At 40.9% G+C, this 25,109-nt stretch overlaps 2 protein-coding genes across 2 annotated transcripts; both read left to right on the top strand.

The window, feature by feature from the left end:
• Window positions 1-977: 977 nt before the first annotated feature.
• LOC121697431 lies at window positions 978-7,264 on the top strand. Its single transcript, XM_042078955.1, has 2 exons — window positions 978-5,239; window positions 6,159-7,264. The coding sequence occupies exon 1, from the start codon at window positions 1,459-1,461 to the stop codon at window positions 5,209-5,211; it is 3,753 nt and encodes a 1,250-aa protein (XP_041934889.1). The 5' UTR covers window positions 978-1,458; the 3' UTR covers window positions 5,212-5,239; window positions 6,159-7,264.
• Window positions 7,265-12,675: 5,411 nt separating this feature from the next.
• LOC121697433 lies at window positions 12,676-23,717 on the top strand. Its single transcript, XM_042078957.1, has 2 exons — window positions 12,676-12,699; window positions 20,248-23,717. Exon 2 carries the CDS (start codon window positions 20,285-20,287, stop codon window positions 23,531-23,533), a length of 3,249 nt encoding a protein of 1,082 aa, XP_041934891.1. The 5' UTR covers window positions 12,676-12,699; window positions 20,248-20,284; the 3' UTR covers window positions 23,534-23,717.
• The last annotated feature ends 1,392 nt before the right edge of the window (window positions 23,718-25,109 follow it).

Here is a 25,109-nt window from a genome sequence, read left to right as displayed (position 1 = left end):
TTCTCTATTACATCATGATGTCATTTCTCCTTGATAACAACATACCATCTGCACTCGGTGAAAACAACCACATGAATGCATTGAAATTATTTGCTGATTGAAGATGTCATACAACTATTCTGATAAGCTAGATAAAACAGTGAAAGAAGGGCAGTCTGAAGTTGATGACCGCAGGATTGAGTCATGGAAAAATGATCTGACTAAATTGTTGAATATTCAGTGGCATGATGTTTATTCTTATCTTGCGGACACTCCTTAGACCAGACTGCAAACGTCAAATGTTTAAGGCGAAATGGCAGAGGCAAGGACAAAGGCAGAAAGAAAGGAAAATAAAAGTGGACTGGACAAATGACAATGTATAGCTGCAATGGGTGGCGTATACACAGAAGTAAATCACTAGTGATTCTGGCACCTTGGGAGATAGAGGAATAAGGGGAATAGCATGGAGAGTTTGGTAACAGCCCCTTTAAGTGCCTGATCATGATGAGCAGCAGCGAACGCAAAGCCTGAAGCAAAGAAGCAAATACAGGTTAAACAGGCAAATTCATGCATCCCATACACAGCAGATAACGGAACAAGCGACTAATATGGACCATGAAGAAAGGTTCGAAAAGTTTGAATACTACACCCCCAAAGACCAATCTGTGACCGTGGTCAAAGGAAAGGTGGACTCATTTGAAAGACAGTGTGAAAAAAAAACATGTGCGCAAAAATAGCATGCTGAGTGCTGGAAAGGATAGAAACAAGGTCATATTATCAGGGATGGATTACTGCATGGGCCTACCAGGCCCAGGGGCCCAAGGGGTCAGGGGGCCCTGAAGCCCAAGCCATTGCATGGAATCACTGCCTCAATATCAACAAATCAGGATGTAGGCTATGAATCTGATTGAAGTATTGGCCATCCCCAAAATGCACCAGAATACAGGAAATCACATCAAACAAACCCCCAACCCCCCCCCCCCTCCCACATATGCGACAATTAGTGGGGGGCCCTTAATACATCTAGGCCAAGGGGCCCGAAAGTTCATAATCCGTCCATGCATATTATAATGGTTGGATGTTGGTAGTTCACACAGGGCATTCCACTTGTGAACCTCTGGTGGGCCTGTGGAAAAGAGCGGGAAAAGATAACACCCTTCCTCCAAATTGGAAAAACTGGGAGATGTTCATGCAGCTGACTGAGATGATACCCATGGACGAGATTGGGGAACTGGGAATCTTGGGAAGCAGTAATGGGATATTAATGACTTTGCAATAAGAAAGAGTTGGATATACAGATGTGTGCAGATATAGATGTGTGTCTAGTGTAGTGCACTGTTTTGGGAGGAGGTCTTGTGTTGACTCTTGTGTTGACTCTTTGTGCAAAATATAATGGGGATGCGCAAAAGGAAATATAAGAGTGTAAAACATAAGACTTTTTCACTTTCCTTTTAGACCTGCCAGTGCTCGGCACTCATCATGCATCCTCAGTCCTACCAAGAAACTCAACAATATCAAAACCACTACGACTGTTCTATGAACCGCAACTACTATGGGCTGTCTGTTGAAAACCCACAGCTAAATGGAAGCCAAATCCCAAGTTCCAATTTAAACCAGCATGCCAATTTCGGATCCAGTCAGCATCACCATTCTTTGCAGCATGAAACATGCTCCCCACATAGTAGTTACCATGGAAATGGATGTCATGGGACATCTTTACCCAATCAGAATCATCTGTGTCCACTTGAACATTCAGCCTCAGCCCCAACTTCGGGTCCTTGCAACAGTTTCTCTGGATGTAGCATGCCACTGGGCGGTTCTCAGAATTCCCAAATAGTACAGTCACACCAGGGAGCTGTGGTACAACCGACACACATACCCTCTTCAAGAACATCACAGGACTGGCATCCAAGGAACAGCCCACTAACCTACTTGAGACACAGTACACCCCAACTTCAACCAGAATCAACACATGGCTGGCATTTACAGAACCACTCACAAAGTAATGGGAACGGCACAGTCATGCTAAACAGAGGATTACAAATGTTAAGTGGCCAACTTCAGGCCCCTGTTAAAAATCTTAATGTCAACAGATCATCTCTCCCAGCCCAGCCCCAGACATTACAGTTAGAACACCCTAGCTGTCAAGGTGTACTTCAATATCTACTTCTATTTCCGGCTACCAATATCTGTTGCTTAAAATACCAGCTCTATGCAATTTGGCATGCCTTATGTGAAAGGCAGAATATGCAGCAGTTTTGCAAACAAGGTCATGTTCAAATGCCTGTTGTCAATAAATGCTGCCGATCATGCCTATACCAGGTTGTGCGGATCATCTCTCATAAAATGAAGACAATAATGACAATGACCCACCACAGCAAGCATCAGCAATATATTCAAATGAATGGTGTGTTGAGTACCAAAGGCCATGCATTAAAGCCGCTTGCAGATGGTGGCAAATTGAAGACATGTGAAGACGTTCCACTGAAATGTGGTGATGACCTCCCATTGCTAATAAAAGACATTCAGCCCCTTGCTGTTGAAGAAGTAACAGAAGAGGCAATAACGGCATTAGACACTGACTGTTCAGCTATGAGGAAGTTGTCAACAAATGTAAAATCATCAGAAGATGGCAGTTGTCTTAAAGATTATTTCACAGGTGGTCAAGGCACAACACACCAAGAGTTTGTACTCTACCCAAGTACGGAGTCCGCAATCTGTTCAAGCACATTGTCTGCAGTCTGCCCAAACTTAGACTCTGTGATCAACCTGTCCCCTGAGAACAAAGATACTCCCAAGAACCAAAACAATGAAGAATTAAACCAACCTGATGATCTCTTTGATGTGCCTATAGTGACTTTCAGACTGGAAATGTTGCAAAAATTGGTGGCAAGCCTGGACCCAAAAGGAGAAGAAACAAAAAAAGATGAACGCAGCATGAACAAGAATGAACTAGATTTTGCACCTAGTATACTTGATCTGTATTGGGATGGCAGCTATCACAACTACATTGAGGCAGAACAAGGAGGTACATTTGCAAATATATTGAAGGAAGCTGCAGAGTTTGACACAGAGGAAGACAAGAAGATATTTGATTCCATAAAGGTCGAGGATTTAAATCAGCTTCAGCAAAAGGGCCACATTCTTACAAATTGTTTTGATTTTGATTCTGCTACCAAAGTAGATATGTCATCATGGAGAAACATGAGTGATAACTCATTGGATATTGACAAAGAATTGGCAGATGGGTCATTTCCAGAAAATTGCCATGAAAAGTCACTTGAGAGAAGCTTGCTCAATAACCTCCAGAACTTGGGCAAACATTTAGGCCAGGACCTTATCAGTTCTAAACCAGAAGATCACCCGTCATCAACTATTATCATTGATGACCAGTCATATGAGTCTGATCAAGACTGCTCTAAGACTTCAGATGACCCCATGCTGCCAACTAAGATAATACTGCTGCCACCAAATGAGTTAAAGCCTCTTCCAAAACAAACATACAAAGACTCTGATAGTGCGTGTGGTGTTGCAGCACCTTCAACCTGCGTTGATGTTAATTATTCTGAGATGAAGTTGGTACCAGACGATTCTGTGAACTCACAGGATCAAAATGAGGTTTTTCCTGAAGGTGGTTGCAGATTGTCAGAAAATCTCTCTGAAGAGGTAGAAACACCAAACAAGGACTTTCCCAATAGCCCAGATGATTCCATACTGTCCATAAAATTGCCATCTGTGAATGAAATAAAGAAGGTGGATTTAGACAATTTGTATCGGGACCTTGTGAGTTCTCCGCAGAAAGACCCCCCCTTACCTATTATTCTTGATGAGCATTCAGCCCGTCTTAAGAGTCCAGCTGATCCCGCACTGTCAATGAAGATAACGGTGCTGTCAATGGATGAGGTAAAGGCATTGTCAGAGGAATTCTGCAAAGACTCTGATGACGGTGTACATGACTGTTGCTCTGTCTTCTCCCATCTGTCTTCTCCCATTTGTCTTGACAGTGAAGATGATGATTCTGAGGTGAACTTGGGCCCAACTTGTCAGATGACCAGAGATCTGAGTCAAACATCAAATCAAGAACTGATTGCCATACTTGATGGAGAAGAAGAAATACTGTCCTTTACCTCCATAAAAGATGTGTTAAAACAAGCCAAGACAAGCAGTAAAAAAAGAAAACAAGATGACCACTTAACAAAGACAACTGGAAAAGAGCCAACTAATCCCCTTATAGATAGAAGGAAGGGAAATGAAGTTCAGAAGCCCCAGCAACACCTGCAAAAGGAATACAATCATCCAAAACTAAGCCGTTGGTCATCCATTCATCAAAAGGTTTCCAGGAAGGACTCTGCTCATACAGCTCACCAGCCAGCAAAGCCACATGGACTGGAAACTGTTGCTAATTCATCCCCCTGTGGGATTAAAGCCAGCCATCCCATCTCTTCATCAGCACCCATTAGGAAAAGAAAGTTCAGTGAAATGAAGGAATCAAGTTCACTGGACACAGTAAAGGGTTGGGAGCCTGGAAGGCTAGGTGCAAATTATGGACTTCAAAGCAGCAGCCCCACCAGCATTCTCCAATCATTGCCCCTCAAAAAAAGAATGCGATCACTTGGTGAATTTGGGAATTCAGTCAAGTTGACAGATATCATGGTTCCCTCAAACCACTCACCCGTTAAAGGGACTAAGACATTTAGTAATTCCCAAGACACTGGTGTAGACACAGAGCTAACAGACAGCAAAATTCATACAGATGAAGCTGTAGGCCTACCTACTACTTCAGAAGATATTGTTTTGAATTTGGCAGGGACTTCAAATGTTTCAGAATTACAAAAGTCTTCACGTGGGTGCAAGAAAAGGAAACCTGTAACTTTGAGGCTGTTTGGAGCCCACCTTGAAGACTTAAATAGAACAACTCAGCATTATACAGATTGTGACCGTAATATACCAATTCAACTTTCCATTATGCATTCCTTGGAAAAGAACTCTATAAAGGACAAGGTCAGAAAAAGTTGGGAGGACTGTTTTGTGCCCACTCCTGGGAAATCCAAAAGACTATCAGGTCCAGAAGGTGTGTACAGAAAAAAGAATGTGCATGTAGGACCAGTAGAGCATCAGAAATCACAAGGAGCACCTGGAAAGGACAAGGAGGAGCAGCAATCATTTGCCAAGGAACACCAGTCAGAACACAGGAAACATGCCAAACACATATCTGCCAGTCTAGGCAGTTGAGGTGGAGGTGATGCAAGGGTCCAAGAAGGTATGAAACATGAGTTGCTGATGCTATGTTTGAATGCTTTCTTTTCATTCCTGTACATTTTAGATGCCTTGAATCTATGTTTCAAGTTTTTGTCATTCCTTAAGGGCCATTCACACCTGGAGAGATAATTATAAGAATAACGGTAACAGTATGACCGCATCAGGTGCGGTGGTAATGTAGTGGCTAAGGAACAGAGTTTTGCATGCAGTCTGAAAAGTTGTGAATTCGACTCTCAGCTGCAACTGTTGTGCCACTGCAATCAATTTGCATCTGTAAGTTGCTCTGAATAAAAGTCAAGCCATAAAAAATTAAGATACGGACAGATCAGGATGAAATGCAAAACAGCACCATCAGGAGAACATAAAGGATAAATGATCCATGTTACAATGTTAATGAAGGTCTACTTCAGAGTTGGATGGTTTCTTGGCTCATGCTGCACACTTCAGTGTATGTGTATAACTTATCGAGTGAGTTTGTTATGTTCATAAATAAAATTCACCGACATTGCTGGACCACCTGCTATTCAACCGCTATTGTTTACTAGCAACAACAGCACAATAACATTGATTACAGGTCACCACACTGACAAGGCCGATACCAACTATGCAATGTTTGTTGACTTAACGCAATGGAAGTTAATTCAAGCGTGATTTATGTTTTGTAGCTAAGACATATTCAGAGCCTACACCGCCTACGCAAACAGGCTAGGCTACACCGTTGTTAGCAGAATTCAATGTGTATCAGCGTGTCTGCTGATATATATTCAATATAGCTAGCTACTTTATCATTGCTGGTGTGAATGGTCCTTTAATGAAAGGTCAAAATAAATTTAAAATATTAAAGGTAAGCATTTTGTCTGATATCTGAAAGAGCATATTGGGATCTGAAAACTGATTTTCTTTTTTCCCTCTTTCACCAGATATTGCAGATAAGATGACCTAAAATGACTATGTTGTGTTCATCATTGTTGTGTACAGCACTCCATTGATTTCTAAAGTAAAGTGTCTGGTACAACACTGTTGCAAAGTGGATTTGAACCCAAGCCAACCAATTGTCCAGGCATTGTTAATTTACTCTTTAATTTTGTGTTTAATTTTCCATTTTACTGAAATAAGTAACAAACAAATAGAGCATATGGACATACAAAAAATGTATTTGAATCTTAGTATGATGATGTATTACTCCTCTGTTATAGCAAATGTGGATATTATGAAACAGTTTTGGTCAGTGATTATGATACAGCTATACATTAATATACACTAACCAAAACCTTGTTGCTGTTGTGCTTCTCGGCAACCATGCTGCTATATTTTGCTGTGTAACCACATTCCCAGATAGCAAGAGGTTGGCGGACCACTATTGGCCCACTGGGGGCAGATCTATTGGTCCACTGGCGTTTTGCTCATTGGTTTTCTGGCAGTCCGCTGGCGGGTTGCCTACCTATGCCCCAGTATTTTGCCAGTATTGGTCTAAAATCTTTTTCATGTATTCAGTTATAATGAATCCATCATTTTAACAACATTTCATGTAATGTCTTAATATTCATAAAAAGTTACATTTAAAGAGATGGTCGCCCCCTCATTGGTCCAGCGTGGGAAGTCACACTAGTTTTGCGGTGATTTTCCACATAAATATTTTGTACATAACTCTACATTTGATATTGTTTTCAAGCTAATTCTTGCATTCCAATGATAATGCTATATTTCATGCATGCATTTACTGTATGCTAAAATGCTGAAGTTTTGTGCAAAAATGTAAGCTAGCTGTCACACACAACCCGATATTCATGTGACATTTCCAGTAGGCATATTTGTATGTATATTGTTGTCAGCAACAAATATGAAAGATGACATAGGGAGGGAAAGTAATCTCATTGCCACCTACTGGTTGCGTTCCTAGAGTTGAGCGGAGTGGATGGGATTTGTTTTTGGAAAAAATATATCTTGGTCAACATTGGGAACTTAGTTTAACTTAGTTAAATACACATCTACAATTGTGAAAACCAATTTACAAGTTACAAATATGATTTTTTTTTTATTTGTAGATATCAAAACACACATGCAAATCAAGAAATATTTGTGGATTCGCCTCTGCCCATATACAAATATTATTGAGACAAATTTAGCTCCATAAAAGTAGGCTACACGTTCCGCATTCTGTGCATTGCACCGTTGCCTCTGCATGGGTTGTAGCCTACCGTGTGAGTGAGTTCTCCCCTCCCAAAAAGAGTTGGTTGGGTCCATATAGCCCGTCTTTTCCAAAAAAAATTTCTCCGATACGGATAGCCGGGCCGGTGTTACATGGCAACTGGCTCCCATGTTAACTGGCTGCGTTGATGACGTTTCATGATTTGATGACGAGTCTTTGACAGATGTGGCCGCGTGCAGATTTGTCACTTTCTGATACACTAGAGACGCACACAAATATGCATGACATGTTTAAAAGTCAAAATTGTATGTAGTACTACATGCACTGGACCATGAATATGCCACCCAAAAAACCCCTAAATAGCATAAATTAACTCCACGTGGGTATCGAACCACGAATAAATTGACTGACTTGCTTACTTGGTAATCCGACGTTTATCCACTTGCGCCACGAACCAGCTGACAGCTCTCTCAGAAATTGACTTTAGTTGTATGATTAAAAGAAGGCAGCTAACGTTATTATAATTGTAACAAGTTAACATAGCTGTTCATGTTATCTGGCTACCATGTTATCATGCTACCGTTGCCCAAGCCATTTAGTAGGCCTTCAAAGTATCGTGGTTAAGTTTTACAAACGTTCCACTGAGGTTAGGCTGTGGCCACCCCTACCTGAAGTGGCTGTAGAGCCACATGAACGTCAGCAAATAAATCAAATAAAAATATGTTGCCTAATTGTGTATTTTGACAGGGAGAGTCAAAACTCTTAGGCTTATAGGCTATTAACGTTAATGTTGCTGACATGTAAACATGGGTTTGATGTTTTTTTTTTTATATTTTGTTTCCTAAAATGCAAGTTAGTGCTTCTCCTGTGGCGCAACGGGTTAATGCTTCCACATTGCTTTTTCACGCAGTCGACATGGGTTCAATCCTCCCGCACACACGTTTTTTATTTTATTTATTTATTTATTTATTTTTAGACCAGCAACGCTTCCTCAATTTAGGCTACACATACTAGGTGGCCACAGAGACCCTGACCAGCAGTCAGTGAAATGTTTGAAAACTTAACCATGATACTTTGAAGACCTATTGTACTGGCTTGGGCAACTGCTGTAGCAAGACAACACCATCAGCCGTGTTAACTTGCTACAATCATCAGCTGACTTCTTCTAATTGTATAGACTAAGTCAAGTAAATTTCAATGTAGCTTATCAGCTGGTTCGTGGCGCAAGTATGTAGATGAATGGTTATCATGTAAGCAGTTTCATTTAGGAAGCAGGTTCGATACCCACGTGGAGTCATTAGGCTGTTTAGGTATGTATTTTTTTGGTGGCATATTCATGGTCCAGTGCATGTAGCGTACTACAGCCAATTTTGACATTTCAATATGTCATGCATATTTGTATTTTACCGTCTCCAGTTTCCATCAGAAAGTGACAAATCTGCAAGCGGCCACATCTGTCAAAGAAACGTCATCACTCGTGAAACGTCACCAACGCAGCCAGTTAACATGGGTGCCAGTTGCCATGTAACACCGCCCTACAGTAGCCATAAGCGTCAGGAAGGATGGATGGTAGGAAGAGGCCAGGAGGGACTGAAACGGCCAGGTAGATGCTGCTAAATGTTCCAAGCTTCTAGATTAGGCCTACAGACAAAAGTGGCAACTGGTAAAGAGAGATAGCCTATAGGCAATGATTATTAGCAGTTATTGGGCTAATATTGGACGTTTGCAACGTTGTCAAGCTATTTGCAAGCAACATATTACATTTCTTAAAATATTAGCCTTTTGTATCCGATTCATAGACTTTGCAGTATGCAAATATTCATAACAAAACTGAAGTTTGATCTGTGTAGGCCTATGCTGTAAAAAGCCTCTGAGCAGCAGATCAACCAGTCAACCACTGAAAATGATGAGCCCGAAATTAGTGATGAGGAGGCCATGACTATAGGGATAAGTAGAGAGGATAAATTAAAGTTATTTCATGTAAGAAAGAGCCAAATATGTATGCTACATGATGAACCTATATGCCTTGTTTGCTTAGAAGAGGGTGTAGTAAAGGAGTAGGCTAAATCACCAAACAACAATATAGCCTACCCATGCAAAAAACATGTAGCCTAAACATTAGTTCAATATGCCTCTTTGTGGAAGCGTGGAATAGGCTACATTTCAAAGGCTTTCTTTCTTTCTGTCTTTCTTTCTTTCTGTTTAAAATGTCTTATTAATTATATATTTTAGTATTTGTTAAATTCTGTTTGTTGTCTGTCTTGGTGTCATGAGTACGCCGCATCCGGCATCTTTTGTCTTGTGTGGCATTTGTTATTTTGTAAATTTGTTAGGCCTAGGCTGTCTTGGTGTCACGGGCTTGTTGTGACTACTCCATCCGGCATATATTCTCTTATGTGTAAATGTCTTGTGAGTGCTGATTATCATTATATTTTATTACTGTGCTTTACTGTATTTACTCAAAAAAAGTGACCTTGGGTGCTTTGAAAGGCGATGTAACAAATAAAATGTATTATTATTATTACTTTTATTTTACATTTGCCCAAACTCTCACTTTCTTGCGAAAGTCATATGCATTGCTAACCTATGTGTCTATTTTATCTTGCTGACATATACCTCAGTAATTAGGATATTTTTTTTCCATACATAGGCCTAGACATATAGTTCATTTACTTATAATGAAACCTGACAAAAGTGATGTACAGTGGATAACTAAAGATAAAGTCTAAGACAAATAGTACTGAAAAACACACTGGACCAACAGGGGCGGAGCCAGACATTTGAAACATTGAGGGCTTAGCCCAGTGTCACACACAGGAAGACCAGGGGGGTCCGGGGGCATGCCCCCCCGGCAGAACATTTTGAAATATAACCCCTTAAATAATGACTTCTAGTGAATTCTATGTAAACTAATGGACACGTAGAGACTTTAAAAATGTGAGACTCAAGGTATATCTAACTGCCACTTTGGGTCTTTCAAGAGGGGTCTATAGGCATATATCCTATTTGATCAGCATGCACTTAGTTAATTAAGCGTATTTTATGAGTTATGGTTTGTATATTATAGGATAGTATACTATGTTGAGATAACCCTGATGGGATGTGACGTGGAAAATTAACCACTTCCTGAACCTCCAATCCAATTAGCCCTTCTATTTCTGCTCTTCTGGTAAGTCCATACCTGTCAACATTTAACTTTCCAAAAACTATATTTAATACGTTTCATACACGTGTGTCACCAATGGACTATATATTTATTCATGATGCGCCCTTCTCAGCTCGTCTTAGCGGCACGGCAAGTGGCAAATACTAGGAACAAACTCAGCGGAGAAAGATATCAGTAGATACTTCTGATTTGTATAGTGTTTTGTTCACTTGGATTTTGGAAATGTTACAGAGAAATATGTTAGCCCTTCTGCCTCCAGACCATATAGTTGCATCATAGGTCCTCTTGTATCAGACAAAAGACGATGACTGGCTAACCACTTTAAACTACTTTAGCAAAGTCCTTGGCTGCATGTTGTGAGCAACAGGCAAACGCAAGATACAATTGCAGTCCAATGAGATGCAACTTTATTCTCTGCGATCATGGCAATGTTAGACGATGTCGTTGGTGGAACAAATATAAGTTCGCCAACCTTGACTTGCCTTGTCTCCTTCAGCTGCGACGTGTACCGATGTATGAACAAGACAGTAGGCTATAAATAAATATCAGCTAATATCAGTTACAGCTGACAATAATGACAGATCTTTACTTAATGCTATTGAGTTTATTAGATATGGGTCCATACGTTTATCTACTTATATTGACGAGATGAAGCCGTAGGCTATGTGCTCTGCTCAGCTCAAATCTACGCGCTACAGGCGATTGTCACATAGAATAGTCTATAGAACTGGAATGTCAAATCAACAATATGACCGTGGCGGTGTTTGCGAATAAGCCCTATTGTAAAAAGCTACAATAATGATGATTAGTTTCTGTATTAATGCATTACATTGCACATTTGTCAAACAAATTTGAGTGTGCACAGTGACATAATCATCCCCCCTCCTCCCCCTACTCCTCCATTTCACCAATTGCCCTGTTACTCATCCTTACACAGGGGGGTGCAAGCGGTCATCGCTCTATCGCGATATCCGCTCCAGGCACTCCAGGACCACGGACAGCTACCTTGCCAAACACGCACTTCTCCCATACATTCTAGTCTAGCTGAAGCAATCATATAGAAGGGCGAACTAGTGAACAGACACAAATACATGCACACATATTATAATGTTATTTGCTATTCTACGTGTGTGTGTGTGTGTGTCTGTCTGTCTGTCTCTACCTGGTGAGTGAACTCTCTTGCGGGATTGGAACTTCTTTTGTATGGAAGTGGCACACATTTGGAATATTCCAGAATGCACTCAGTGTTCTCAGGGAAGCAGTCCTCACAACTCGCTGCCTGCAAACAGGGAACAGAGGGAAATTAAGATTAATAAATTGCAAAATACACATAACATGAAAAGACCATCACTGAAGCACTACTGCCCTCACATGCATCTTAAATGAACACATGCCTTGGCACAAGTCAGGTACAACCAAATAAGGGCTATGAAATGAAGAAAATTTTGCCTAATGCTACCCATACATCAGAATACTTTGACAAGATTTGGGAAAGATTGGCGTTTTTTAACTAATGCCCCCCATTCAAGCTTTACTCAAAAGACTACAATCTTTCAATAATCTTACCCAAATCTGGTCAAGTCTTCTGGTGTAAGGATGGCTTAAAATAACACTATAGGTTACCCTTCACAAACTAAAAATCCCTTGACTTGTCTACATATTGAGGTAGGTCAACAACCTGTTCACATAGACTCTATATATACAGTCTATGAGATAACTAGTGGATATGACAAGAAAAAATAAGTTGTACCAATTGTGTCATTGGTTTTCACAACTAAAATCCAAATATATAAGTTATCTGAACAACAGAGTTAAATTTAAGTCTACTTGGCTAAATATTACAAGTTAACATAACTAAAAGGGAAAATATTTTTTACAGTGTGATTTTTAACTAAACATTATTGCATGTATCTGTGTCTGTGTGTGCATGCTGATTTATCATAAATAATCCATTTATCATAGGAATGTTGTTTGTGCAACCGTTATGCAACATGTACTGGAAGTTATGAGACTGAACCGTCAAAAGCCAAGAGTGGAGTAAACAAGACGGGGCCTGGGAGAGAAAGGTACTTTCCAGAAGGGCATAAACAGAGAGGGCTAACAGAAGAAGAGATGCAGGGACTTTCCGGAGGAGAAGTGAAATCAGGTGACACATAGAACCAAACAAACACATACCCTGCCTGGCAACAGATTACACATAGACCTTGGCAACATATATTCTGCCTAGCAACTCATATTTTTTAATATGGGGTTTTCCACCAATGTCTCAGTCCCGAAACATTCTGATTGGCTAAAAGGGTCCTGGTGACGCTCCTGGAGAGAGAGGTGCATCTCAGGCTCTGAGAAGCATAAAAGGCAGAGCATAATTATCTTTGGCATAGGCACACTCAGATCAGATCTCATCAAGGCAGCTGCAACTCATCATCCTATTGTCTGACAGTTCAGTCTAGACTTTGTTTGGATTGTATTCTCACTGCAATATGGTGAATAAAGGATCAACAGTCTTCAGCTTTAGTTTGAGAAAAGCTGCAGATCATAGACAGAGAAAGCATAATGCTCTGTAGCCAAAGGTCTTTCTGCAGAAACAACAAGTGCCGCGCGCACCCCCGCTTTCACTTTGACTCTCTGCATTTCCACATTGTGACAAAAACTGTCAGTCAGACAATGAATTTTGCTTTACTAAATTAGCATAATGCAGTAACAATTAGCATTTAAATTCTACCTGAAATTTGCTCACTGCAGACGTTATAAGCAGACCCAGCAACACAGCCTTGAAAGACGCACACTTTGAATTTGATCAGAGCGGCTCTGGTTCTTCACTGGCTAACTTGATGTGATTGGCTGGATGACCGTTAAATCAAACCAACAGACCTATTTGTGTCTCTCTGTGTGTGCATTATGGTAGATCGGTCAACTCTTTACGGGAGCGTTTATTTCCATATTTTACTTTCATTTTAATATGACAAAAAGTGTGGGGGATAGAATCGTGTTCCAGCAAAAGTGTGTACGTTATAACACCCACATCCCCCACGCTTGCTACGCGCCTAAGGGGGATTGTGGTAGTTTTAGTCAAGTATGATACTCATGTATGCTGGTTTACCAGAAATGATCCATTTATTATAAGAGTATTGGTTATGCAACTGTTATGCAACATTTCCTGTAAGTCATGAGACTGAACTGTCGAAAGGCTGAGAGTGAAATTAAAAGGGACAAAAGTGAAAGTAGAACCAGACAGGGTTTGGAGGAAATGGAGAGGTTTACAGGAAAGAGAGGTGGAACCAAAGGTGGAGCTACAAATAGAACCTAGCACACATAATACACATAGGATAGGTTTCCACCAATAGCTCAAGTCCAAAAACATTCTGATTGGCTGATGACGCTCCTGAAGAGGGAGGCGCGTTTCAAGCCCCGAGAAGCATAAAACGCGGAGCGCAGGCACACTCACATCAGATGTCATGTCAGAGTGACAGCTGCAACTCATCACTGACAGTTCAGTATAGACATTGTTTGGATTGTATTCTCACTGCAATACGGTGAATAAAGGATCAACGGTCTTTCAGCATCTTTCGTCTTGGTGGTCTCTTTCGGGTCTTTGACATCAGATTGCTAATTAGATTTGAGTTCAGGAAGTGGTTAATTTTCCACATCAGGATTTCCATTTTTCACAGGAAACTGAGCTCCCCTGAGGTCATCTGTTTCCCGTGGGCGTGGAATGGACACCCAAAGAAGGAACGCAGTCGTGATTTCAAAAACTGAAAAGAAAATAAAAACTCTTCATTGAAGGTTTGACCATGATATCAATCGATTGAATAATTGAAAACGCAAGTTGCTAGCCTAGTCTACTTAACGTGTTGGTTTGTTGTGGTGCAGATATAACGTTTTCCAAACAAAGTCTAATTTGTCTGCCTTAATTGTTTGCACCTGCGAGTTGTGAGGGAAAATAACCCCACTGAAGATAAGCATGCGTTCTGACTGAGACTCCTGAACAAAAAAGGAAGAGGGACGTTTAAATAGGTGGGTTTCCAGCTAACTCTGGTTTTAACAGAAACTAGACTTAATGCTCTGCTGACTAGAAGATGTTAGTCTCCAACCTTTTGAAACAAACAAACCCTCGCCCCTTTTTGCAAGGGCAATCCTCCTAAATAATAGTCCTATGTGATTTTTACATTTCAATTATCAATATTATGTAGGCCTATACGCCTTTATATAGGCTATTAAACAACTGTATTTTCATCTGATTCTTGAATAGGCCTACTTAAATATCAATATGCAACACTACCAACATGTTTCTTCATTTCAATTTGATTTAATTTCCATGGGGAATCTAATCTATTTTTTTAAATGAAAAAGCAATCTTTTTGTGCTTCTGACTTCAGTGGACAATTCGGTTGTAAAATTTCAATAGCAATCACCAAAACCACCCTAAGACGCCTCTTCTAGATATTGCACATCTGAAATCTCTCCATGATTAAGATAAAAAAGATTTTGTTTTTCGCCAGGTAATGCACAGTCCAGCACACGATTTTCAGCGCTATACCAGTAGGCTATGGAGGAGAAAGGGCCCGTGAGATAAAGCAATTGTTTTTCAGTCCTTGAACAATCATGCACGAACCGTAGCCTATGGGACGAACATGGAATAGCCACAGAACTTTTGCAAAGTTATGCTTCCATTGGCTACACCAGATGAGCAAGCTTTTTTTCTGTTACTGTCTATGCGTGTGAGCAACGTATATGCGCTCCGCTTCCGTTGTTGTTTAAAGATTGAATGGGATGTTTAATGGCTTCTACATACCTGACGCACCCGACCGGTAGCGCGACAATCTGACGTCAAAATGACGTAGATCTCTCTGGCGCGCCAGGGTTTTGGCCGTGTAGCACACGGTAGCGCACCACTCATTTTTTTTTTTCAGACGAGCGCGACAAGGCGGAAACCGGAAGATGGACTAGTTCGAGGGCAAGCGAGTTGCAGTGTTTTGTTACAGTGGTGAATTTTTAATAGTTTGCTGGATAAGTTAACAAAGTTACCAGTGAGTTGCAACACATGGAATTAAGAGGAAAGAATAGAAACGATTTATTTTTAAACAAAGGATATCTATTAATCCTGAACAAAATCTCTTTCCACTTCAGGAAATTACACAAACTCAGCCAGCTGCTAGCTAGCTAGCCAGCTAACTAAACTGTTTAAATATTAAAATTTCCCTCAGGATGACTAAAGTACCTATCTATATATCCATCTATCTATCTATCTACCTGTGCACACACCTTGGAAACTACATGATAATGATGATGGTAGTTGTGAATAGTAGCAACCAAAGTCTGAAGTACCATCACAGAGGCTAGCTACTGGTGTTTCTTACTGCAGCTTCTTCTGCTGTGTAAGTAGTTAATGTTAGTCTTTTCACAACAGCGACACCTCTGTTCAGGAGAATATTGCAACTAGTGTTGCGACCACCAGCGCGAGTATAAATGGTTATGGCGCTTCTGTGACGTCACATTGTCGCGCTACTGGACGGGTGCGTCGAGTATGTGGGACGTTTAACGGTACCGATCCACTTGCACGACACTTCATTTTGTCGTGCCGCATTCCACTCTAGTCCTATGGGTGACGTCAAGCGACTTTAACGCGCCCGCAAAGCATTCCGGGAAGGCAGCGATTTGAAAATATGTCGTGCGTCAAAAAGCTGGGCGAAGCCAGAGAATGTCTAATAAGGGGAGAACTGCCACTCTCGGAAAATTTCCGGTTTCTGAACTAGTTGCAGTTCCTTCTGTGGTTCCACATGAGGGCGCTCGTCCACGAGTGCAGAATGCATGGAGGTCTATGGAGCTGTACCCCTCAAAATCTACTTTTCTCGGGATATAATTTTTTTTCAAGTAATTTGAGTATTGTATTCGAAAGGCGAGGCAAAGAAAATACACTTGGTTGAGTATTATATTTTTTGAAGTCAGTTCTTAAAAGCCTTTCAAATGTGTCAGACGTCATTCATTAGCACAATGCTAGCGTGTTATGTGCAACAACGACCCAACCTGTAAGAAATCAAAAGGACATAAGTACTCGTTCATTCAACTTTTGACCTATAACCCATATTGAAGTTATACAAACTACAATCAAATCTGAGATTTGTCAACGACAATCAGGTGAAAGAGACAATTTTAGCCGTCTAGCTCCATTGACTCCCATTCATTCTGCACTCATGGCGATCGCCCCCAGTGGAACTCTGGTGGAACTGCATCCAAAATTCAGTACAATGGGACTTAATACGGAGTGGCAAGGCTCTCCGTAGACGGGCTCTGGCGAAGCCCATCTTTATGCAAATGAATCCGTTGAACCCGAGGCGACTCTCTAATGAAAGGACGAGGTTGTAGGTCCTTTGTTCTACCACAACGGTGCCTGTGAAACTTTGGTTCCGCTTACAAGACAAATAATGTTTTAACGATCTCTTCCACGACCACCTAGTAGTCCATAAAACAAACGAAACTAGGATTTGGATGAATATATTGACTGTTGGTGTTTCTGGTGAGGATTTGAGATTGCATTGAGTAGTTTAAATAAAACAAGATTTCCAAATGGCTTGCATAGTTTGTTTAGGCTATTAATGTGTTGTATACTGTTAAGTACATGCCTAAAATTGTGGTCCATTTGTGGAAAAACACTTAAGATACGTTAAAACGAACTGAGTATGAGCTGGTAACTGACATTTAAAACAAAACGCCCACACACGACTGAACGTGGGGAGGCAGTGCGACATCTATGCGACACGACAAAATGAAGTGTCGTGCAAGTGGATCGGTACTGTAACAGGCTCCTACACACAGTTGCGTGCGCTGCAGTGCTGGAGTCGCATCCCATTCACTTTGCATGGACTCATATCATCTGTTGCCGAAGTGAATTGTAGGTCCGTTGCGTCGTTTCTCCCGCTGCTCGCGTTGAGAAGTTCAGCTGTTGCTGCACCGACAGACGGCACCGGCCAATCAAGCCAATCTACGGACGGCACCAACCAATCACATTACGGTTTTACTTCAAGTCATTTGCATAGCTACCGTCGGGAACACCCACTGGAATGCGCTGACGGAACGCAGCTGTGTGTGGGAGCCGTAAAGCACCCACCTCCTTCATTTAGTGAATTCCCGATTGATGCACGTTAGTCATAGCCTACCGTTTACTAGTTAGCTATAGCGCGGGAATGATGCCAAAAACCTCCCTTCCTACCATCCGGTGGATCCATCAAACGTCATGTCAAACGCCTACCAGCACGTTCATTGCTTTATCATGCAACAACAAATGTGTAGCTACCTCTCCGGAGGTTTTGTTTTTGGTGCATTTTGTCTGTTTGTCTAAAATCTAAGACAGTAGAAAATTATGTTTAAAGACTTAATTAAATTAAAAACATAATTTTCTACTGTCTTAGATTTTAGTTTCACATTGCAAGTAACGCTGAACATGACCAACAGGGCTACAAATTGTGGTTAACTAGTGTCGAGTTGTCGACAGCATATTGCGAGTAGGCCTAGTTGTGAACTTTAATCGTAGCCTATAGCCAAATTGAAGTAAATGCGAATTTATGATAAGCCTGTCAGTTCGACTGGCGACCCACAGTTGGATAAGCAGGTCCCCCGAAAAGTCTGCATTGCTACACTGAGGGCTTCTCTGTCTGCTGATGTTTTGCTCAAAGGTCCAGGCGGTCCACATATAGCCTTCATGCCATTTCAGCTGAAAACACTTTTCATTTGTTAGCCTATTATAAACGTATCTTTATTAGTGTCAACATTACAGTATTTAGGCTATGTTAATCTCAAGCCACTCTAAGAAATGGCCGTAGGTCTACTTTTAGAGTAAAGCACAGCAAAATCTATTCAAATTGCAGTCCGAGGGATATTGTCCATAAAACGTTGTTAAACTTAGCCTATAGGCTAGGATACATAATCACATATTTGGAGATTTGAAGTGGGCTCATATGCTTCCATAACGTATTGATGTAAGAAAGAGAAAATGTGGTAAGGCCAGCCTATGGCATTTCTCATATCTCGCAGATAATTGGTTGTCCTGTTTTGCCGATGGTTATAACGCATAATAGTTTGAGCAACAATAGCAATAGCTTGTCACTAATAACGACACAAATAGACTAATGAATGTTCATTTAATGAAGTTTCAACATTGTGCAGTGTTCCTACATTCATGTTCCAACACAAGCCTACATGTATCCATCATGTTCCAACAGAATAAGTACATGTTGCAACAATTCTGGGCACATGTTGGATACGTGTAAGTTCATGTAGGCTGCTTATAAAAAGGAAATTATTCTGATACATGTAAGTAAGGCAGGTGGTATGACGTTCGGTTGGTCGATCGGTTGGTTGATCAGATGGACGGTCGGAAGGTTTTAGGCACGATTCCCGCGCCATAGTTAGCCTAAAAAAACCTGTGCTGCGCGTCGGGAGTTCTTTGCATCCGCCTCGTCCATTAATTGTGAATAACGGGACACCTCGGCGGACGTTATCCCTTAGACCTACATAGTAGTCCTAAATTATGCGATAGCGAACGTCAAAAAGTCTAGTTGCTGCTTTTTGACGGACTGTCAGAAAAGACTACAGGCACCCAGGGTCAGCCGTAATTTAATCAGACCTGAACTAAATCGCTTCCTGAGCTTACAATTACGTGCCTTTTAGGCTCACAGAAGTGTAGTTTATAGCCTACATATGGACACAAATTGCATGCTTAAATAGCCTAAGAACTATTTTAAAACTGTTTTGTTAAACTATTAAACCATAACACTTGCCATCACGCATGCACCTCTTCCTCTCCCTATCCCTCTCTCGTGCACTCACACACACGATGGCAAAGCATCCTCTTTGTGACAGGTCTCTTACAAGCACATAGCCCATTGTGTATGCCTATGGAAATAATTGCTATCAGTCAGCTCTTGGATTAACATGATACACAGGATTTACACTTCAGATGCAAGTTGATAGACAATTGTGTATCAAAAGAAGAAAGAAAAGTTAGCATAATTAAATGCTTTTGAATGAAAATTTTCAGCATATCGCCATAGCCTAGGCTACTATCTACCCCCCTTTTTGACAACTGAAATATCGGTTATATATATCGGTTATCGGCCTCCTGTTTTTGTAATAATTGATATCGGTATCGGCCCTGAAAAAACCATATCGGTCGATCCCTAGATAGGAGCAGGCTTCACTCAATTTGTCTATTTTTAAACTTTAAGAGCGCTGGCCTGGATAGTTATACATAAAGTAAAGTAGGAGAGAGGCCGCACATATGCATAGTGCGGCCTCTCTCCTACTTTCCTTTAATTTCACGTTTCCATATTATTATAACCCGATTCAAAATTATTTATTATTTATGAATTAATTCGATTATTAATCATTGAATCAATTTAATCATTTTTACCACCTTTCCAACATTGCCCTTTTCATCTCGCGTACCCCCTAGTGGCAGTTTGATCTGCTGGAACATGGAATTGTGACGTGCATAGAGTGTATAGGGCACATCATGGAATTCTTGATTATGGCAAACGAAAATGAATGCACTTCTGGCTCTAGGCTATATTTTTGGACAGGGTCTTTGAACATGAGGTTTTGTCACATGTGTGTATTCTCACCTTGAAATACGTCTTTACATGACTGAAATAACTCTACACATGTTCCTATTACTAAATCTGTCACCTTTGCTTTGCAGGAATACCTTTGCCAATGACCCGACACATTGCCTCATCATGCAGTCCGAAACTCACTGTGACCCTCCTAGCAATCTCTCCCACAATGGACAATCAGTTGGAACTACAAATGGAAGCCAAATCCCAAATCCCAGTATGAACCAACACCACTATATTATCGGGTGGCAGCCACAACTTTTCACACAGCATGGATTACACTTTCTACAGACTGGTCATCATGGAGATGGAGTTAATGGGAGGTCATCAGCAGAACAGACTCCTGTGTACTTATCTGTAGGTCCAGGTTGTGGCACTCTTACCAGTGGACACAACATGGCCTCAGCTGGAACCCAGCACTGTGTGCAGTCACAGCCCATGGCCATGGTACAAAGTCAACGGACATTCCTCATTAACACGTACAAAGTTCGCTTACACAGAGGTAATCGGCCACAGGACAAGTTAAACAGTGACAAGAGTTCCTCCCATTCATCTCCTGTTTCTCAATCTCACCAATTCAGTGGTTCAAAGCAAGTTCAAAAGCCCACCATGGATCAGATCTCCAGTGGGATCTCGAATCACCAAAAAAGTTTTCCAAGAAAAGTTACTCTTCTCATCAAGCAGAGTGACTTGGTTTGTGCTGCTAAACCAGAGCATGTCCTTAAGGAACAAAGAACTGTTGTTTCATGTGGAGATGACCGTTCACAACAGCCTGAGCAAGAGCGCAACATGATTGGGAGGGGAATGGTACAGGCATCCTCAACTTTATCTACAGGACAATCAGGGAGCTCAGTTCTTCACATAAGTGACGGTCGCTTTAATGGTGTGAAATTAGCTAACAGGTCATCTTTGTTAGCTTCTCAGTCTGTCTTCACTACCAGTTTGACTAGCTTGCAATCCACCTGCTGCTCATCTGATAACGGTGTCCCTTCTCCGCCTACCATCATTTCCCAAGGTCTTCAGTCAAAGTATACCTCTTCTCAGGGTTTGAGTACTTCCCTCCCGACGAGGAGTAGTGCACATATTTCCACCTCCTACCCCAATAGCCTTCCTCCTGACCTTTCCAGGCCCACTCAGACCCGTGTTGATGTTAGAAACATGCTGGTGCAAACAGTCCAAGGACAATCGAAAACACATACGCAAAGGGCTGTTGCGGTTGTCCCTCCTACATTACAACAGCGTCCTGATGATGATGAAAGAAAAAAAGAAAAGGGTGATGAACAATCTATTAAGATATATAGTGTTTGGTCAGACGCTGCAGAAAACACAGATGAAAATATATCTAAGCCTGGTTGTCATCCTTCAGTAATTGGCATTGATGGGTCTGATGTGAAGTCCTCATCTGATCACAAGAGAGTAGTAAATGAAGGCTGCCATCAAACTGTTGTCTCGTTTAAAAAATGTGTACCTAACTTGTCACAATCAACAGAACAGAAATCTGATGTAGCAAAACATCCAAAAATAAAGGGGAGCATTGTCGATCTGAAATCAAAGACAGAGGAGATCACCACCCAACCAAACCAACATGCCACAACCAACACTCATCCAGAACAAAATTACGGACTATTAGGTTCCTTCAGAGACTCCGTAAAGTTTAGTCTTAGGATGTTGAAAGAGTTGATTGCTAATCTTGAAGCAGAACAAATCAAGCAAAACGGCAAGAGTGATGATAGCTCAGACCCTGTGCATACTTTACTTGACCTTTACTGGGGTGGAAGTTCTTATAACTACAAGACTGCAAAAGCAGAAGGTGTCATTGAGAATATACTGCAAGAAGCCACCGAGTTTAACATTGCAAATGATTCTGTGGTTTTTGATGGCATGAAAGTGGAGGATTTATATCAGTTAAAAGAAAGATTTCACATTCCTAAGTGGGATTGCAATGTTTCAGTGTCAGATGATATCTTTAAGTCATCTTCAAGAGGCATTGAGGAAAAAGTAGGAGGGCTTGACAAACAATCTACAGAGAACAGTTTTATCTCTGAAACCTGTTCTCTATTACCACCAGAGCACATTGAGACCATGGTAGGTGTATCTATGGAAGATCCTCATTGTTCCCTATCAGCCAAAACTTTGGACAAAGCCACTGATCTTGAGAGGACTGGCACAAATAATGCAGAAGATTCCCAAAAGCCAGCCATTAGCCTTTCAAATCTGCATGTTCCTGACAATGAAATTGTCACTGACACAGAAAAAAATGCTTTTTATAGCAGCAATGTTCCAAACATCCGTAAGTGTAAAAAACAGGATGATTGTGGTATCCTTGAGCTGGAGAAAACACCAGAGAAGGACTACACAATAAGTCCAAAGTCCCCTCCAGATTTTGCAGTGAAATTAACCATGCTGTCCTCTGAGGACATAATGAAAACGTTTGATTGTGAGAATAATGGCAAGATGAAAAATCTCTGTGAGAACCTGTCTTCAACAGCACCAAGCACGGCTGAAGAACCAACTCAAGGCTTTACCAAAATGAAGATGCAAGTGTTGTCACCAGATGAGGCAAAGTCCCTCTTTAAGCTATTATATGAAGATGACAAAGAGGGGTTGTGTACATCTTCTCCTGACACACCTCATAGGCATGCAGATGATGAGGATGAGACAGGGCTTGTTTCTCTGCAAAAGGGTAATGTAAACCCAGATCAGATCCAAGCAGAAACTGTTGATGGCAAAACTCTAGACTTGTCAGGTGGTGTTTTGCCATGTATTTTCGCTAACAATTCAGGTAAAGGGTTTCACAGCCACACAATTACAGCAGACAAGATGGTACTTGACAAGAACAAGTTATCATTGTTTAAAAAGGTGCAGCATAGTTCTCCTGAAAAAACCCTAACTGAAGAGGATGCAGTGAAACCAAGGTGTCTCCAACCCAAAAGCAGTAATGCACAGAAATCATGTGGTACAACAACCCTCAAAAAGCTATCCCATGGTCCAACAACCTCCCAGAAGGCTAAGAAAGGTTTTCTTTCATCAGCCAAATATGTGCATGGAGCAAAAGGGGTGCTGCATCCACACCTTCTCTCAAAATCCAACAGTTGTGCCACACTTTCTGTAAAGGATCTTGCCAGAAGCAATAAAAGGAAGTGGGTTGAACATGGTAGTGAAGATCAAGTAACATTAGTCACATCCTCACCACCCAAACCTTCAATTGTTTTCTCACCAATGGAAACATCTGCTAAGGAAAAGGTCCTCAAAAATTGGGAGAGCACCTTTGTGCCAACAAATGTTAAGTCAAGAAGACTGTCTGTCCCTAGTACAAAGGAGACATCCTTCAGTTCATCAGAGTTTAAACCTAGAAGACATGAGAAGACATGACAAATTAAGAATGAAGCCAGATATTGGACCATTAATAATTTTACGTCTGGGTGACATCTCTCAGTTACACTATTCAAATGAAGAGTTTTGTATGAATCTCTGTTAAATAATTTCATTGTAGATGAGGTTGACATTATGTTTTTTTCAGTATATATATATTTTTTAAATAAAACATTTACACCTATTTTTGGTAAGTGATGTTACTGTTGACCTTTATAACAAAAAAATAAAAAATGTATACACTGAACTTGCACATGAACAGAAGATAAATGACCATTCAGTATATAAATGTTGACTATATAAATATAAAAATGTTCAATTTAGGAAAAGGTCCTCAAAAATTGGGAGAGCACCTTTGTGCCAACAAATGTTAGGTCAAGAAGATTGTCTGTCCCTACATAAAAAGTACAAAGGAGACATCTTTTAGTTCATCAGTGTTTAAACCTAGAAGACACGACAAATGAAGAATGAAGCCAGATATTGGACCATTACTGATTAAGTGGAGAAAACTTTTGCAAAAAAAGAGCTAAAGCTAAGTTGTGTGTCATTGTGAAATTACTTTCTGGAAAGTTATATTTAATTTCAGTGACATTTCATTTCAGTAAAATGTCAGTTATAAGGTCCCTTGAAATGCATAACTCAGCATGTCTTTCATTGCCTCCAATTTCATTGACAAAAATGCTTCCATGATGGCATTCACAAGTATAATACAGTTTTCCCACCGTTTCTGGGCTGACCCAAGTCTTGTTGGTTGATGTGCCAGAGATGTTACCCAATCAGCAGCAGCTATGTAAACCCCACCATATTAAAGGCCCCCCTATGCAACATGTCCAACTTTAAAAGACAGTTTAGAAATCATTGTGATGGTTAAATGGCCTGTTCTGGCGAGAATGGAGGCTTTCCCTGCTTCTTCTACCGTCTCCTATAGTGGAAAACCAGCCTGGCAAGATCTGCACTAGTGTCCCGGCAGTGTCTGAGTCAGGAAGTCCCATGAGAAGCGAGAAACACAAAATGCTTAAAATTCTCTAGACACATGGCCCTGTCAAGCACTGATCAGCCATGCTGGCTAGCTATTAGATTAGATGGCTTCAATTTTTAGATGTTAATCATGGCAGAGCCAGCGAAAAGACCAAAAAGATGGATGTGAAATATGCACCCAAAGGTGTCGGAGGTCCGTATAGGAGGAGCTCCGGAGAGAAAAATGTGAAATTCTCCAAGAGGGATTCTTTTTTCAAAGTTCATAGGTGTCCCTGTGCACCAACCTTCAGTTGAACAGGTGCAGGTGAGGCAGGTAAGTATAATCCAAGAGTGAAAAATCAAGAATCACCGCACACTGATCACTGATTGATTTTTCACTCTAGGATTTCTTTTTTCTTCAGGCAGCCTTAAAAAAGGCAAAAAAACAAAACAAACAAAGACCCTCAATGGCTCACAATCTGCCCATACCTACAGTAAACAATGTAGACTCTCCCTACATTCAATATTTGTATAATAATGTATGTTTCAGTTCACATTAACATTGGCAACAAATAATGTTCCTTTTTCAGTATTTGAGTGTCTCATTAATGCAACATAC

Source organism: Alosa sapidissima, chromosome 22, assembly GCF_018492685.1.
Source record: "Alosa sapidissima isolate fAloSap1 chromosome 22, fAloSap1.pri, whole genome shotgun sequence".
Classification (NCBI taxonomy): domain Eukaryota; kingdom Metazoa; phylum Chordata; class Actinopteri; order Clupeiformes; family Clupeidae; genus Alosa; species Alosa sapidissima.
Note: the sequence above shows the minus strand (reverse complement) of the source record. Positions and strands in the feature narration are given on the sequence as shown.